Genomic DNA, 17,489 nt, shown 5'->3' on the forward strand with positions numbered 1-17,489 from the left:
TCAGCTCCCGTCTGGAGAACTGAACCTCCATCCAGTCCAAGACCCTCCTTTTGCCTGCTGACTCTTAGAGGGCTGTTGACCTGCTCTTGGTGCAAACATGCCCCCTCTGGTGTGCGTTCCCACGGGACTTAGGCCTGCGCAGACTTTCAAGCTAACGTTTTGCAACAGGCTTCTTGGGTCCAGCTCCCCAAACCCCTGGAAGCCTCTGTGGAGACAGACATGCCTCAAGCTGCCTGAGGCTGTGCCTGCTCCAGGCCACTTCCAGGGCCGCCCTGCTCTCCACCCCCAAGGCTTATGGTCTACTTTTTATTTCAGAGCCCAGTACAAGCGGAATTGGCTTCAGCCTGTGCATTCTGGGGACTTAGGACAGTTTCGCCTTGCATCCCAGTCTCCTGCAGTGTCTCCCTTTCAAAAAAAAAAAAAAAGACCTGGCTTCTTGACTGAATTCTGGGGAGAGAGGGGCTGGGTCCGTCCTGCTCTGCATTCATGCCTGTACCCTGAGTCCCGAGCCTGGCACAGAGCGGGGGCCCAGAACACCTGTGTTGACTGACTGCATTGTGTATGAGGTCAACAGACTCCTTTTAGTTTGAAAGCTCCAGGCGCAAGTGCAACTGCCCTCAAGTCCAATTTCATGAAGCCAGGGCAGCTGGGCATGGACGTTCGTGACACCAGTAAGCCCCACAGGGTGACTCGGAAATAACTGCCAAGACTCCAAGTTCAGCCCTGTGTGGGCAACGCGGTTGCATGAGGAGCCCACTGACCCTATAACCACCTCCAAGACACCACAACCAGCTGTTCAGAGGAAAGGAAAGGAAGCACATCAGAGAGCAAAGTATGAAGAAGTACTTTAATAGCTCAAACTCAAAGTCACTGGGCTCCCAGTTCTGAGGAGGTGGCCCAGAGAGGCGACTTTGGCTCTGGTAGAAGCCAGCGTCTGCCCTCCTGCGGTCTCGGCATCTACCTCCTCTGGGCGCTGACTCAGAGGAAAGCATACCATGCCCAGGGCCACAGTGGCTCCCACGGGGCCTTCCCGGGACTGGGATGATGACTCAGTTAAAGGAGACAAAAGGTGGCCGTCTAAGCAGGAACAGTCCAAGCTGGCGAGAAGCAGCACACTGCATACATACGAAACGGCAGGGCGGGTCTCTGCCTGCGGACCTACAAGTTACATGGGTTTTGCCTGCACGCTACCAAGGAGAAGTCTGTTGGCCAGGGTGTTTCTGCTGAACAAGCAACATGGCGGTCAAAGTCTTGGGTGTCCCGTGCCACCAGCCCAGAGTCACCACGCATTGTCCACGGAGGAGTCTTTGAAGGAAACATGAAGTCCAGCTCATGCCTCTGCCTATGGGTCGATTTCTTCAGGGGTCACCGTGAGCATCACGTCTTCATTGCCCCGGCGTACAACCATGTGCAGAGTGCTCTCCTTTTTAATGACGTCACTGACGTCATTGGCGGAGACCACCGACTGTCCATTGATGCTAATGATGACATCATTCTCCTTGAGCCCACCCCTGCAACACAAGGAGAAAACAACTGTAATGCTTCCCTTCTTCCATGGTCTAACTGCCATGAAAGGTGACCAACTTGACATTGGCTGAGGCGCAGCTTAAGACCTAGAAGCCCAGGGCAAACAGGGTGGGTGGTGGTGAACTCATGTGACTCACACCACTGAAGTGGCTGCATTATTTCCTTTTGAGATCTTTAGGACAAATTGTCATGTCCCCTGCAGAAATGCCTACCAGCACTCGTGTGACCCATGGCAGACTGGTCACAAAGGAGGCAAAGGTGCGCCTCCTTCCATATTCCACCTGCCACGTGCCGTGGCCAAGGCCAACTCTCTTGTAATGGGCGTCACAACCCGGAGAACTGTTCCTACAGGGATGGGTGGAATGGTTCTCATGGGACACTTCTTGCATGTCTTTGTCGCTGTAACTGTAGCTCTTATGTATGAGAGCATCGAACAAGCTGCCACCGTCCTTAATGGTCTAGCACTGGGGCCAGCTAACCACTCCTGCAAAGGGGCAGACAGGAAACAGCTTAGTCTCTGCAGGCCTTACTGTCTCTGTCACAACTCGCCTCTGCTGTTAACCCCAAAGCCCCATCGACAACATTTCATGTGTCGGGCAGGGCTGTGTTCCCGTGGAATCTTCACATACGGACACGGAATTTCACATAATGTTCATGTGTCATAAAATACTATTCTTATTTAAAGTGTTTTCAAACATTTAAAATGCAAAACCTATTCTTAACGTACGGGTGGTATGAAAGCAGGCAGCCCACCCAACCCGGCCCCCAGGGAAGCTTGCTGGCCCTGGTCTGCCGCTTTCCTCTGGGTGTTAGGTCAGTGCAGGTGACAAACCCTGACGGGGTACTTCTTTTCATCTGACTTCGCTGCTGGTACTTGGTTATTCTTCTAGAGCTACGGCATGGCCGGACCCACAACAGATGCGGTTAGAGAAGGAGGAGGTGCATCCCGAAGCCCAGAGCAGGGCACGGCTGGGGGTCTCGGGGGCCCTGTTCCTTAAACGCTCCTCCCCAGCCCGGCCTGTCCGGGAGACTCAATGTGAGTCAGTAGCTCCTTCCATCTGGATGAGCCCTCGTGAATCGAGGACTTTGGAAGGCAGGCAGCTCCCTTTTGCTGGTGAGTCCTAAGCGGAACCAGGTCAGAAGGCCCAACAGGCAGGACTGACCAAGGATGTCTGGCCATTTTGTCCCGGATCCTCACAATCACCTGAGCTGACCTGAAAAGTGCACGGCCCCTCCCACAACCCCCAGGGACCACAGGGAATTCGGAAAAGGGAAAGGAATTCTAACTCACGCTTCCGCCGGGGTGTCAGGAATCACTTCGATGATATATGCGCCTGAAAGCACATCCGGGAAGTCTCGGTGGCGGTCCTTCAGCTCCTTGGCTTTGCTGTTCAGGAGAAAAAGCCCCCGTGTTAACATTAAGCACCAACAGGCCTTCCACTGCGGAGACCCGACTCCCACCCAGCTTCTCCTCCTGTCCCTGAGTCTAAGGTAAAATTCCTCCAGGAGTCCTGATTCTGCTTTAAATTGTTTGTCTACGAGACTCGGAGATTTACCAGGTAACAGCAAGAGAAATGTTTCATCATTATTATCAATTTTATTAATTAACTGATAGTAGCTACCACTCAAGGAGTCAGCATGGGATAGCAGTTAGCTGGTCTGCAGCCTCAGTTCTGCCACTTTCTGTGTGATCTTGGGCAGTAGCTTAACCTCTCTGTGCCTTAGTTTTCTCAAATGCATAAGAGGGATCATGGCTTTGCTCTGTGATGGGGGTTGTTGGGAGGATTAGATGGAACCATCTGCCTACAGCACCAGGCCCAGGGCCTGACACAGAGCAAGCAGGTGACAAACAGCAGCTAGCGTCACTGTGGCTGTGCTCATTGTCACCACCCACTGACCCAAGCCTGGACACACATTAAATCACTCGGTCCCCGTCACACACCCAAATGCCTGCAAAGTTATCCTCACCCCAGACAGCAGGAAACGGAGGCCTTCCGAGGCCACATCAGTCTCCGAGTCACAAAGCAGGAAGTGGCAGAGCTCGGACGAGAACCCAGGAGGCCTGACCCCAGGCTGACACCTCTGTCTCCCATCGTTCAAGGCCAGAACTGCTGCCCATTTTAGTCTTGGCTACGAAAGGTACCAGCATTCATAACATGTACCTAGCCTCTCATACGGGTTCACAGTTAATTCATAGTTAATTAATTATATTAATAATATAGTAATGTCTATATGAACATGCTCTGCCCTTTGCTGAGTTTACCTACAACAATTTCAACCACGCCCTTAGTTACCAGCACTCGTGTGATTACATCAGATTTCTTCATCAAGGGTGAAAAACACCAGCATGTTACGGGCCTGGCAGCCACATGCCCCAACTTCCACCAGCTCAGAAAAACAAGCCCATCAACCTGTGGGCCTGGCCTGGCATTCCTGGAGCCTCGGCCCACAGGCGGCAGAGCAGTGACCGGCTGGGCATGCTGCGGCGGAGGGAGGCGCCTGGGGCACTCCCGGAATGTGGGTTTCAACAGAGCAAGTGGTGAAAGCAAGGCCTGAGGGAGAGTGACCAACACCACCTGCTGTTCTGACCGGCCTTCAAAGAGGAGGGCAGAATGTTCTAGAAGGACCTTTTCAGAACATAAAAACAAACTGAAACGTAAAACAAGAGGTCAAGGATAACGACCCCTTCTCTCTTTCCTAATGTTACACAGTTTTAACCAGAAACTCAGAGATCTTAAGGCAGTGTAGTGTTTCTCTTTTAGGGGTGCCAGCCAGCACCTCCTGAAGTTCAGGTTCATTTACACTTCGGACATAGACACACATACATCCTGTTACCCACCTGGATGTGAGTGACATCATTCGGATGCCAATATACTTCTTCTTAGTGATGGCTTTGCCTGGTGGGACAAAAGGACAACAGAGGGCAGCCCAGTTGGTGGGTGTTCTGGGGACACCAGGAGCCATGAGGTCCAACCCCCAGCTTGCAGTGGAGGTCAGGGTCATGGGGACACAGACTGAGACTGAGGTTCAGATTTGGCTGTGGGACCTTGGAAAGTCCTGTCACTTCAGTTAATGGCTAAAAACCTAGGTGTGGTCCTTGATTCCTCCCTGGCGCCATCCTGACGCCTGATAAGGGTCCAGCCTTCCTATAAACCCAGATGTGGTCCCATCCCTCCGCCCTGGCCTGGGTGACTAGGACAGCCTCTTGCCTGGTCTGCCACCTACCCCTCCAGCTGAGTCACCTCCCAGCCCAGAGAGTGACCTTTCAAAGATATCAACCAGATCTTAACATCGCTGTCCACCCTGAAGCTAACGTGCTCCTCACCCCAGCCAGTGGTGACCCTGGTGGGCTTCGCTCCATACCCACGCACTTACCGCCTCTGGCTGCCAGGCCTGATCTCAGGCCCTGGGCTCACTAGCTATGCCCAGGGCGGAAGCCTGGGACCCGCTGGTCCTCTGTCAGGACGCTCTCCCCCCACATCCCTACTTGCTGGCTCCCTCTCCTTCAGGCCTCTGCTTACAAGCCGTCTCCACTGGCTGCACCTCCCCACTGGCTCCCTAGCCACTACCCTGCTTCGTGTTCTAGGAAGCACTTCCTGCTGTCTGAAACCCTCTTGTTTGCTCGGTCACTGTCAGCCTCCCCGTTCCCCAGGTAGAAGGTAAACATCACCCCTGCAAGGGACCCCTAGCTTGACCCTGGGCAGATGGGTCCATAAACACTTGTGGAATAACCTCCCCGCATCTCAGCTTTCTCCTCAGTAAAATGGAACTAATGATCCCCTCCCGAGAGGGCACAGGAACTAAATGACGCAAGCGAAACATGAATCGATATTTAGGAATCACCCAGGATCGTGCCTGGCACACATGAACCTGTATGAAACGTCTGTGATCTTAGGTCAAACATGGCAAATCTCTGTGACCTAATACCGGGGCTTTACCCCGTGCAGCCCTTTTCCTCCCTCAAAGTCCTGGGGGTCTTCAGGTGTGTCATTCTCCTGCCCCAAGTCCCGGAGGAGCGGCCAAGCCTCCGCTGCCCCTCCCACTGGCTGCGGGGGGGGGGGGGGGGGGTCTCTTTACCTTTGGCCTGTCGGTCATGTGACTCTGTTAGGAACTTCTTAATCTTATCAGACGGAATGGCAAAGGAGATTCCGGCTGTCACTTTCAGAGTGTTGATGCCAATCACTTCCCCATCCTGAAAAGCAAGACAGAAATGGCTTATTGAACCCATAGAGGTCTACCTGAAGATGCCCACCGAGAGAGAATGGAGGACCCATATGGGAGAAGTCGTCTTTGAGTGGGACGGGGCAGGGGGTTGGCGGGAGGGTGTTTCGGGGTCCCAGGGGACAGGCATCACTAAGTCACGCTCAGCCAGGGCAGACCCACTCTCTGGGCTCGTCCTCAGGGCCCACCATACAGTAAAAACTGCCTCGGACACACAGTTTCAGGACACATGTTTGATTTTTCACGGGGAAGGGTCCCCAAACCTCCGAGTCCTTCAGGTGGCTGTCCACACCCCCTGCTTCTCCCATTTCCCTGACCTCGGGATTCCTCTGCTGCTCCCGGGAGGATCAGGCTGACCTGCTCCGTTCCCAGAAATGCAGTTTCAGACAGCAGCCTGGGGCAGAGGCGGGCGGGGCCGGGGGCGCACAGCAGCCTCATTTCCTCTGCTTGTCTGGGACTAGCTTGAAGTCATGGAAGAAGCCAGTCTACAGGGCGTGCTTTGATTCCAGATAAATCCAGTTTAGTCAACGCCACTCAATCGGATATCCGGGAATAACAGGCTCACCTCACCTCACGCCATGCAACCATTATTCTGAATACTCTCGGTAAATGGTTTGTTCAACTCCGGCTTGAAAGGGAAACCGGCCAAGAGAGTATAAATCACTCCTTGTACACTCCCCATAGCCCTGTAGTACTAAGAACGCCATCCCCAACCCCGAGGGACCCTGGAGGAGGCGTGGCTGTCCAAGGCCTTGCTAAAGATGGCCTCGGTTGCGTCACTCGTAGATGAGAGTTGAGCTGGGTGACTTTTAGCTGTGCCCTGGCTCTGACAGTCTGATTCTGAGGCTTAAGTGACATCTTTGACAGTGGGGTAACTCCTCATTCCAGCCAGGCCTGAAGGGAGGGCTCCCGGCCAAGACAAAGACTGCAGACAAGCCAAGACGGCTCCTCCAGCAGCCTGGAGGCTTGTCTGAAGGCGATGTCCTTCTGGGACAGGTCAGAACTGCTGACACCTTCAGAATAAAGGCCTGCTCCTTCTGCTACTCCAGCAGGGGACCCGAATTCCACTGCATTTACTCATGACTTGGAAACACAAGCGTGTCCCCTGGCGTAACTTACAACCCCAGGCTCCCGCATACCTTACTCTGTCCAGAAAGATAGGAAGGGTAATTTGCAAGGATACAGTATATTCATAGATTTCACTTTAAAAGAACTAATATGCCGGGCAAGTTCATGTCTGAAAAGAAAGCAAAAAAAAAAAACCCAAAAAAGCATATACACAGATTTTTAAAAAGAGCCTTACCAGGTTTACTAATGGGCCTCCTGAGTTTCCATACTGAAATTAAGCAAAAATGAAAAGGTTAGAGTTTGTATCCTTCCATGCTCCAATCTACTTCCCTCCTGCCAGGTTCCTGAGTACAGATTCTTTCCTGTGTTTTGTTCCTATCACCCTAATATTTTGCTGGGAGAAAAGGGACCTAAACCATTTTCAGAAAGTTTTAGATATGCCATAAGTGAATTTTTTTTCCTCCAAAGCTCAGAGGCCAACTATGAACTCCCTAAAACACCCAACACCACTTTCTCGTGGACGCAGCCCGGTGGCCCACCGGCGCTCCAATCTGCACGGCCCCCCATCTGTGTGATCCCTACTTTCTGCGGGGGCTGGAAACCCACGTGGCTTGTTCTCTTCCCATTACTTCATGCGGACCACCAGAAAGCTTGGGAGCAAAGCCTATCAGAGGCAGCAAGTACACAAAATGCTGTGTTTCTTATTTATTTTAGACGGATGTAGGGGGAAAAGACATTGCTTTTTACAAACGTCAATCCTACTGGGAGATAACTGAAGTGGAAAAATGTGACTTTAAAAAGATTCCACTTCTGAGATCATGTGGAGCAACCCCTGGCCTGGTCAGGCATTGGACAGTGGAGGGGTAATGCTCACGTGGCACCCCAAGGCACAGCAAACCCCTCCTGGCACTGCAGGGCCTGTGCCAGGGTGAGTATCCCCCGGCCACCAGGCTGCCATAGCAGCACCCACAAGGGTCCGCTGCCACTAGGGGAGGGGGAGCTCCTCCAGGCTGCAGACCTTGACAAATCTAAAGTCCCCTTCACATCAGTTCCTGGGGAGGGCTAAGGGGCCGAGGACCTGCCCGCAGCCTCATCTGCGCTAGGGTTCAAAGGAAACTCCCTGTGCAGCACCTTGAGGGTCGGACCCCACCCCTGGTTCCTAAGCCCGACTTTCTAAACACCGGCCTGACCCCAGCAGGCGGCCGCGGGGGTGCTCACGTTGATGATGGCATCTGTCTGGATGTAATCCATGTCTGAGTTCCGGAGCCCCAGCTCTTTGCCGCCACGCTGGGTGGTGCTGACGATCCCGGTGGTGACAGTGTTTTGTAGGGAAAACGGGCTTCCGATGGCGACCACGAACTCCCCCGGCCGCAGCTCCGAGGAGCGGCCGAGCAGCAGCACGGGCAGCTTCCCCTGCAACCACAAGGTTGGCGTCGCTGCGTTTGGTTAACAGAACGGACACGCGCACAGAGGTCGTGCACGCTGAGCCATGGCGGGCACTCAGACACGCGAGGCCCTGCGGAAACCCGGGTCAGTCCCACGCCCCTTCAGGGGGCAGAGCCACATGGCCCCGCCTACCCGAAATAACCAACACGTGGCCAGAGCCATATGAGCTCTGAAGCCACGTGCCAAGGAAAACGTGGAAAGGTTACCAAAGGTCACCATAGGGGCTGGGCAGGTCTTGAAGCTACCTGCACAGACTTACCCAGAAACCTTGAGACCAGGAGACAGAGGGAGACAGATTGCAGATTGCAGATTTGGGGCAAGACTGCCTGGGGTTACCCTGGAGCTCGAAGCCCAGGGAGGACGCTGAGCCCACACACCGCTGGGTGGAAGGGGCAGGCTGGAGCGGCCCACCCCATCACAGGTGCATCCTCCTGAGCCCTGGGCAGTCGGGAGCACCCAGGGCTGGGGCTGCGCCGACTGAGACTGGTGCGTCCTGTGCCGAGTACGTGGCCATTCTGGTGAGGGGCAGAGATGGGGATGGGGCAGCAAGGCATCACAACCCACAAGGTGGGCACTCTCCTTGTCTGCGAAGTTCCTCCGAACCACCTCTGCTCCTGGCCTGGGCAGGCAGATTAGCTCAACGAGCCCGATCCTGGATGCCCTGTGAAGGTTCGGCAGAGTCGAAGCCCCAAACAAGCGCACAAGGTGGAGTTCAAACAAAAATGGAACCCATCAGGGCGGCCTTAGGCCCTCCCTTCCTCCCTTCCTCCCTAGAGCCAAGGAGCTCTTTTTCCCTTTGTTCTCTGAGTCGAAACAAGCAGCTGCCCCAAACAATGTGGACCAGGCCCAGAAGGCAGCGGTCTGGCCCAGGCCTCACACGAATTGCAATGCAAGGCTCCTCCTGTTTGTCCATCTCAAAATAGAAAGGAGCAAGGGGGTCGGCAAGGTTAGGTGGGAGGAAACCAGCAGGGCTTCAGCATGTCCTCTGCCAGGGACGGAGAAGACACCAGCTGATAAGGCAGGGTGACAGGGGCCCATTTAACAGATGAAGAAACTGAGGCTCCGAGCAAGTGGATGACTTGAGATAGTGAAGGGCTGTGACCCTGGCCCCAGACTCTCAGCCACCACACAGAGCAGCACCTTGCCACCAAGACGCCCCTCCCCACCCCAATAAGGGAGGGGAGCTGCTGGGCCAGCAAGGTCACGGAGGAGAAAGGAACACTGAAGGAAGGGTCTGAGCCTTGAAGGGGACTGTAAGGGAGAGGTAGGAGAAGGGATGCCCCTCCGTCGGCACACCCTGAGAGGCCCCATCAAGCACAGTGGCCGAGAGCACAGACCCCTGGCAGGGCTGCCTGACCAGATCCCAGCCTGAGCTTCGGATCCTGGGTCCTCAGTGTCCCCATCTGGAAAATGGGGACCATGTCGCACACCCATCTCATCGGTAAGCTGTAAGAATTCAGCGACGTGAGATCTGAACAGCCCTTTGAGTAAGTGCCTGGCTCGTTTTAAGCATCACGTAAGTGGTCCCATAAGCATCGCAGAAGTGCTGGTTGTCGTTATTAGCATCAGGGCCTGGGCAGACGCAGTGGCAGAAACCTCACCAACTAAACTCCTACAAGTTAGTCCAGGTCACCCAGCACTCCCCACAGGAGAAGGCTGGTGCCACAGGTCTGCGCTGACAGTGACTCTTTGACCTTGGGGTCACCTGAGGCCAGAGAGCACGGTGCTGCTCTGGAGGGGGGCAGGCCTACAGCCCTGTGCCCCCCTCCCCGCCCAGGCTCATCAGCATCCAGGCACACCAGTGAGCTCAGCACGGCCTGTTTACTCTGGGCCCACGCCAGCCACCCCTGCCAGGAATGACCTCATCCAACAGTCGCTGGGCAGAGGGTGGGCGGGAAGGAGTCGGCGTCAGTGATGGGGAGGCCCCCAGGGGACACTACTGCTCCTTCAGGGCCTGGGAACAACCTTCAGGGCTGGGCTGGTGGGGGAAGTGAGGGGACACTGCAGTGAAGGCCCCTGGGCCTGGGTCCCCCTGGCTGCCCAAGATAACCAATGGCTTTTCACCCACTTCGGTGCACTCGATCAAGTTCAAATACAGCAAGGTGGGCTTGGTCCACATCAGTTCAGCCACAAGCTGGGAACCACACCAGAAAGTCACTTGCCACTCCACCTCCACACTGCCCCCCACCCCCGTGCCCTGGGCAGGCAGCCAGACACAGGCTCCCAGGCCTCAGGGTGTTCAGAAGGCAGAGCAGCCAGAGACAGGGCTCTCCGGAGCTCTCCTTCTCCAAGTCTGAGCTCAGGCCCGGACACAGGGAAGGAGGCAAACGCTTGAGGCGGGCGTGTGATGAACAGTGAGGACCCAGGGAGACCCCCTCGAGGGGAGAACATCCAGGGCCTGCTCAGCCACGCTGGCTGGGCAGGGCCAGGCCTCCAGGGGCCGCCCAGGGAACCCTGTGGACAAGTGGACATCAGCGATGCAGCCCAGAGACTCCTGAAAACCGATCTTCACGGAGTGCAGAGGAGGAAGTGCAGGTCACAAGGGCTGGTTAGTCGAAGCTGCGCCAGTGGGCAGTGCCAGTCCTCACCTTGTGTGAGTCTTTATTCACCCAAGTGTTTCACAGATGACGAAGGACGATCGTAAGAAAGAGCAAGTAGACATGCAACAAGGGGAGGGGCGTGACAGGAAGCCTGAATCGGTATGAAGGGAACGAACCGTTTACCGCCCAGATGACAAAGCACTCCCGTGACCACCTGGGGATGTACAGCACACTTCCCCCCATTTCACAGATGTGGAAACTGAGGCTCAGAGGAGCAACTTCTCACAGCCAATGTGCGGCTTGGCTGAACAGGAAGGCAGGCTCCCCAGCTCTGAGGCCCGCACTCCTGGGGCATGGTGACCCAGGGTTCTAAGTGTTGGCAGCAGCCTTTGCAAAGGAGTGACATGGGACAGAGATGTGGCCCAGCCAGGTTTACAGCTCTGCTTGCAGTCGAAGTGCCTTTTGAGGGTCAGCTCTGGGGAGCCGGCTGCCCTACAAGCATCAGGTTCCCCATCTGTCCCAGAGCCAAGCAGGGCTCATTCTCCACCCCATTCCTCACCTCAGGCCTGTCTGCTCAATGCAGCTATAGGTTGGCTGGCCAAATTCCTGCTCAGTAATTGAGCATTTTATTCCATAGCTGTCTAGACGTACGCTCCACATGGGAACTCGGGCATATGAAATGCAGATACCGCCAGACGTGCAAAGCCACGCCTGGCCTCGACCTGCCTACGTGAAATGCTGCTGCTTATTCCCGGTCAGACCCTGCGCTGCTATCTGCAGGTGGGTACCTGCACCACCCGCATCAAAGCACCCCCAGGCTCCTGGCCGCAGGCACCACCTGAGCTCTTCTGAGGCAGCCCCGGCCACAAGCCACCTTGGAGATGCCAGTCCCCCTCCCAACAGCCACTTCCCAAGCCTCGCTGCCATCTCGCCGGAGCCTCCCCGCAGGCCTCCGAAGTGGAAGGCATGGAAGGCGTGGAAGGCAGACCATCCTCCCCCACCTGGCAGTTGAAAAGAGCAGGGGGAGGGAGGGTGAAGGAGGCCAAGGCTCTGTTCCTCACTCAGCTGCTCCAGCCCCTTGGGGGATGAAAATGCAAGCCCAAGTCCATCAAAGCAGGGAGCTGGGAAAGCTCCTGCGTGGCCAAGGCCAAGCTTCCAGGCTCTGCGTCAGAGCTGCGTTGGAGCCCTCAGGACCCACCCAGAAGGCCCGGAGCTCAGGACTGGCCCAAGTCCTTCTAGGACGAGGGACAGCCCAGTCCTCCAGGCCACTCTTGTGCTCATGGGAGGGGGGAGCCTGGGAGGCAGCAGATGAGAGGGTCCTCTAGGGTGTAGCCCTCACCGATGCTGAACAACATCCTCACAATAGAGCCAACGAGAGTGACTAAGAAGACACGAGTCCCCCTAATACCTGAGCTGTCAGCTAACTGCCACCCCCGTTGATGGAGAAAGAGCCCGGGGAGGGTGTCAGAAGTCCTGGGTGCGGACTCCTGACTTACCGGGTGTATGTTAAATCACTAAACACTAGCTGCAGGCAGGATGTGAACTGTGTGGTCTATTTAATGCTAAAACTTGGAGGAGGTGGGTGGCCGGTCTGATTAAAGAAGGCTCTTGGCGTTCACTGAGATCACAACAAACGACGACCAGCAGGCCCAGCGGCACTCTTCCCGGGGACACTGCCAACCCCAAAGGGAACTTTCTCAACCAGTGCTCACCCAGCATCTCCAAAGCGCCTGGCACGGTGAACGCCAAGACTGGTGAAACCTGCCCGTGCCCTCCAGGCTCACTGTCTGATGGGCAGAGAGCTGCACAAGCCACCAGGGCGCACGGCAGTAGAAGGAGACAAAGTCCGAGTCTCCATTTCCAAGGTCAGCTCAGCCTAGAGTCTTCCATGCGGGCTAAATATAGATCAACAGCCAAAATGACTTGGGGGTAGCCATGAGGCTGTTTTCAGCTGCAAGTAACAGAAAACCCAACTCGAAATGGAATAAGTAGCCACTGGTTCAAGGGCAGGGTGGTGCCAGGGCCGGTCACTCCCAAGGCTCAAGGACAACAGAAGACAAGGCTCCCTTCTTCTATCTGACTGGCTTGTTCTCACAGTCACGAGATGGCCGTCACCATGCCAGGCATCACGTAAAGATGTGACAATGCCCAGGGGAAGGAAAGATCTTTTCACCTTGTACGTATGTTCAAGAGAGCAGAGGATCCAGAAGGGCCCAGCACATTCCTCCCCGTGCGTCACCAGCCAGCAGCAAGGCATGAGGTTGCCCTCATCCACCCACTGGTGAGGGGACAGCCTTAGCTGGCTCAGGGTTTGCCTGCTTTAGGAATGGGTGGGACACGAGCGAACCTAAAACAAACTTGGGGGGAAATGGTTCATTGTAGAGTGGTGACCCTAATACCTAACGATGTGTAGAAAGGGCTTGATTAAGTATGCTTTCGTGCGGGTTTTTGGAGGCCTTGGGGTGGGGGCAAAAGGAGAGGTCTGCTTCAAAGGGAAGCAGTGGCCTCACATTTTCAGTGGCAGTCAGCAGGACACAAGCGGTCCGAGCAGAGCCATAGGCAAACCCAGGCCGTGCATGCACGCTCTGCATGCCCCAGGCTCTGTCATTCCCTCGGCCTTCACGACAAGACAGATGGGAAGAGCCCTGTGCCCGTTCCCCTCCCCAGGGGACGGAGGGCCCCACAGCTAGGTGTTGGCATTGCCAGGACTAGAATCCTCTGTGCTCCCATTCCAGGTGTTCTTATCTCCGGCCCAGATGCTCAGAGTGCAGCTGGCCAGCAAGAAAGCTGCTCTGTGCCGGGCTGGGCCACAGGGGCAGGGGATGGGAACAGAGATGTCACACAATAGGGAGATGGGGGACTTAAGGCAATGTCAGAGTTAGAGGCTTGCCACAGGAAGCTGAGCTCCTGCATCCCCAGGGGCCATGCTCTTCTTCCGCTGGCAGGAGCCTGAGGCGTCCTCAAACAAGCCCGAGCCAGGGCGTGGAGGCAAGCCTGCTCAGCAGCCCCTGCCTTCGGGGCTCTATGTGAGGCCCCGGCTGAAGAAAAGCTGGGCTGAGCTGAGTCACAGCCCCTAGGCCAATGGCTTGCTTCCTGTGGCTTCTGCTCCAGAGCCACCAAGGGCAGTGCAGAATGGAGACAGACAAAACGAGTGCACACAGGTGTAATGGCACCCGGGCCCTGGTGGCCCGGGAGCACGCCATCCCAGGCAGCAGGCATCGGGACTGGGTCTCGGTCCCATATTCAATCACCCCATGACCTTGGGCCACTTGGACTTCTGTGGGTCTTGGTTTTACCACGTCTGGAATAAGGGAGTGGAGCCTGGGGATGTCCAAGACCATCCCTGCTCTGACAGTTAGGGTTCTTTCCAGAAGACCTGGTTGATTTCTCAAAACATGTATTAGCAGACAACAGTTCAATGGGCAAGATCAAAACAGGCACGAGAGTCCTTAGTAAATCTTTCATACAATTCCCCAACAGGGTCAGATGACCCCTGAGAACTCTGACAGCTTCCTGGAATAATCCAGATGCTGGCTCAGCAGTGACCATCCCTATTCCAGCTTCTGGCAACACTGGGTTTTGCCTACCAGCCCCGAGTGCTCATTTCATTGCGACCTCCTCCCCTGAGGCTTGGAGACAAGAGCAATAAAACAAACCACTGAAGCTAAAGGAAAAATTGGCAACTTTCTTTTTAACCTAATGAGGCAAGTCAACTGCCTCTTTCTGTTCTTTGAAAAGTAGAAAGCGCTCCCGTTACAAAAATATTTTTGTTGCTGAATCTGCAGAAGCCACAGCCTCCGCCAGCTGCCCAGCACACTCGCTTCCAGGCTGGTCCTGTGTGTCGAGGGTCTGCTTCAAAGGCTAATGTTGCAGCAACTGGCTGTGACTCAACAGAGTGATTCAATGTGCCTTCTGGAAAGAGTTATGGTAACCTTTCATTTTCTTGAAAAAATATGCAATGGGGAAAATAGCACGTCCCCCATGCCCAGCAAGGGGCACTGCCATTGAACTTGCCAGTCTGCTAAGGAGAAACGCAGTAGGCCACAGAGGAGTGGAGCGGGGTGTCGGCATCTAGGACTGGTCTGCGAGCCAGTGACCAGCCTGGTAAGGAAGGAAGGGAGCCCCGGAGGGCTGGCAGGGTGAGCTGAGCCGTGGACTGTGAACCCAGGCGAGGCAGAGGTTTGCTGGAGCTGAGCTACTGTGGGCAGGAGCAGCTACAGAATTTGCGGGGCTTAGGGCAAAATAAAAACATGGATGCCAATAAAGGCCCTAAAGTGCCAACAGAGGCACGAAAATATAAAGTTTTTTCCTTTCCTTCCATGCCTCTCTCTCTCAAGCTGTCCTGATTTTTTTTTTTTTTAATTTGCTATGTAGTGTCACACTCCCTGAAGCACAGATGCTCACGGGGTGGGTGCAGACCGCGGGGCCCCGGACTCAGGGCTCTGCGCAACAGCTACTACACAGACCCATGCACGGGGCCGACAGGGGGCAGGGAGACCAAGCCAGACACCTTCCCAGCCCAAGTACCCACCGCCCTGACCCACAGAGGACAGACAACCTCAAGGGCATTGCAACTTCCTTCCTCACCGGGACGCACTAGTGGTCATTGTTATTTGGGGCCAGGGGATCCCAGGGGCTCCCAGGGCACAGGGAGCTGGAGGCCAAGAACCCATCCTGGGGAGGTGGGAAGGCGGCAGGGGGAGAAAGGTATGAGCCAAGGCTTCTTTCCCCCAGCACACACTCCATTGTCTCACAAGCCTTCACTGACAAAGCACAAATTAAGACAGTGACCCCAGAACATTAAAACAGGGGGCCCTTCTGGTTTAATAGGTCCTGTGGGTACCCGGGCCCTATCACACACCCATAAAGCCTCCTTGCCAGGGGGAGGAGAGGTCGTGGACCAACAGTGATATGCTTGGGATTCAGATAAGAGAGGGTGGCAGTCATTAGTGATAACAAGGTCAAGGTTACAAAAGGGGGGGCGGGGGAGGCTCTGGGGAGCCGGTGGATGGTGGGCGTGGCTGAGGAGCCAGGAGGCCAAGGAAGGAAGGATCTGCAGTGTACATACACTGAGAGCACCAACACAGAGAGTTCAGACAGGGGGTGGAATCAAATCGCCACCGTCCATTTCCCCAGTTGACATACTATTATGGCAGAACAGAGGTAGGAGAAGGGGACAATGACAAGCGCGGGAGGGGTTCAGGTTGAAGAGATCGGAGAACTGGGGAGCTGGAGGGAGAAAGAAAGAGAAAAAGGACAGAGGAGAGTATGCAAAAATACAAAAGGAGAGAAAAAGCAAATGAAAAAACAAATGAAAACAAATGAAACACCCTTTCCCTCCCACCTAGACACCACAATATTTAGTCTCCTCTGAGCTACAGCAAGCCGGGTTGGCCCGGCCAGGGTTCCCTGAGTCCTGCTGTTTGAACCGCCGAATGTCAACAGTTGAAGGTCAGAGCCCCGTGGCCAGTGCGTGTGCATGTTCCGCGGCACCCAGAGGAGGAAAAACATTGTCTCCAACAAGTCTAACGCCTGTCTCCCCCGTACGTCAGCCCCTGAGATCCCCACTTCCACCCACTGACGTCATCTTGGCTGTCGCCGCTTCAGCAGTGTTTGGCCAATAAATATTTATAAGAATCAACGAATGTGAAAGTGAGTAATGAAAGAGTGAACAAATCAGCTCTTAAAAGATCCATCAGGATCTTAAAAGTGGGGTTAGCCCAAGAATCGGGGCCAGCCAAGCCAGGGGTTCCAGCCTGGGTAGCTGGCTCTGGGAGCAGGCTGGTTTCCAGCTGTCCAGAAGGTTGCTGGCCCAGTGTTCAGGGGAGCAAAGGGGACGGCTTACACTGACCAGATCCCCACAGGGAAGGGCTGCGGTCTCACTCTGTCTGGCTCAGCACCCACCACGCAGAAGCCGCTCCGAGTCTGCTGAATGGAAGGCACACTGGCTCCTCACTACCTGTGACCTCTTGGAGCTTGGGCCACATGCCAAGCAGTTGACCAGGCTATCTAGCTCCTTTCTAATTTATTTTTTTAAATCTTAAATATATATATAACCTCCACTAGATAAAAATAATTTGAATGGTCCATGGCACGGGGCATAGTAAAAGAAGTTAATTAATATATATTCATGACATAAAATGGGGACATAGAGAATATTCTCACCACAGGGCCATTGGTTTCCATGAGCTGCCTGGTAGCCAAAGCAAAGAGGAAAATACCCTGAGTCATGTGTTCTCGTGATCAGATGCTGGTTCCTTAATTAACAAAAGTAACTTGTTAATGAGCACTTTCATCAGAAAACTCAGTCCTCAATCCACCAGGAAGTTTCATTTCTTCCTTGCCACAGCTCTGGGAAATGGGATCTACCCTGCCGTGAACGCAAGGTGAGCGGCTCGTGAGGAACCCTTGGCACTTTGGACTCTCGGGAGACGGACTGCGTGAGACCCGGGACTTCCCAGAGTGTGACCGGGAACCCCAAAGACGCAGGGCTAGTAAGGAGTGTAGACAACGCTCAGAAGGACCAGCTAAACGGGCACATGGCTTGTGTTCTGGAAGGCTCTCACAGGCTCTCTGGGAAACAGGTTTGCCCTCGGTCAAGGTTAAGTCTTCCAGGCCAGATAGAAAAGGCCGGCTAAGGATGCAAGCCCCCCACTCTTCCCCTCACCTGGTTCTCTCTCTTCCTTC

At 54.9% G+C, this 17,489-nt stretch overlaps 1 protein-coding gene across 1 annotated transcript in view; it reads right to left on the minus strand.

Moving 5' to 3' along the window:
* Positions 1–833: 833 nt before the first annotated feature.
* Positions 834–17,489, minus strand: part of HTRA1 (HtrA serine peptidase 1) — a 46,721-nt gene continuing 30,065 nt past the window's right edge. The window contains exons 4-9 of the mRNA XM_045191577.3: positions 8,035–8,229; positions 7,052–7,084; positions 5,605–5,719; positions 4,367–4,424; positions 2,819–2,914; positions 834–1,511 (exon numbers count right to left, since the gene is read on the minus strand). Coding sequence (XP_045047512.1) covers positions 1,343–1,511; positions 2,819–2,914; positions 4,367–4,424; positions 5,605–5,719; positions 7,052–7,084; positions 8,035–8,229 — 666 coding nt within the window. The 3' untranslated portion in view covers positions 834–1,342. The remainder of the gene's footprint in view (positions 1,512–2,818; positions 2,915–4,366; positions 4,425–5,604; positions 5,720–7,051; positions 7,085–8,034; positions 8,230–17,489) is intronic.

Source organism: Desmodus rotundus, chromosome 4 (genome assembly GCF_022682495.2).
Source record: "Desmodus rotundus isolate HL8 chromosome 4, HLdesRot8A.1, whole genome shotgun sequence".
Taxonomy (NCBI): domain Eukaryota; kingdom Metazoa; phylum Chordata; class Mammalia; order Chiroptera; family Phyllostomidae; genus Desmodus; species Desmodus rotundus.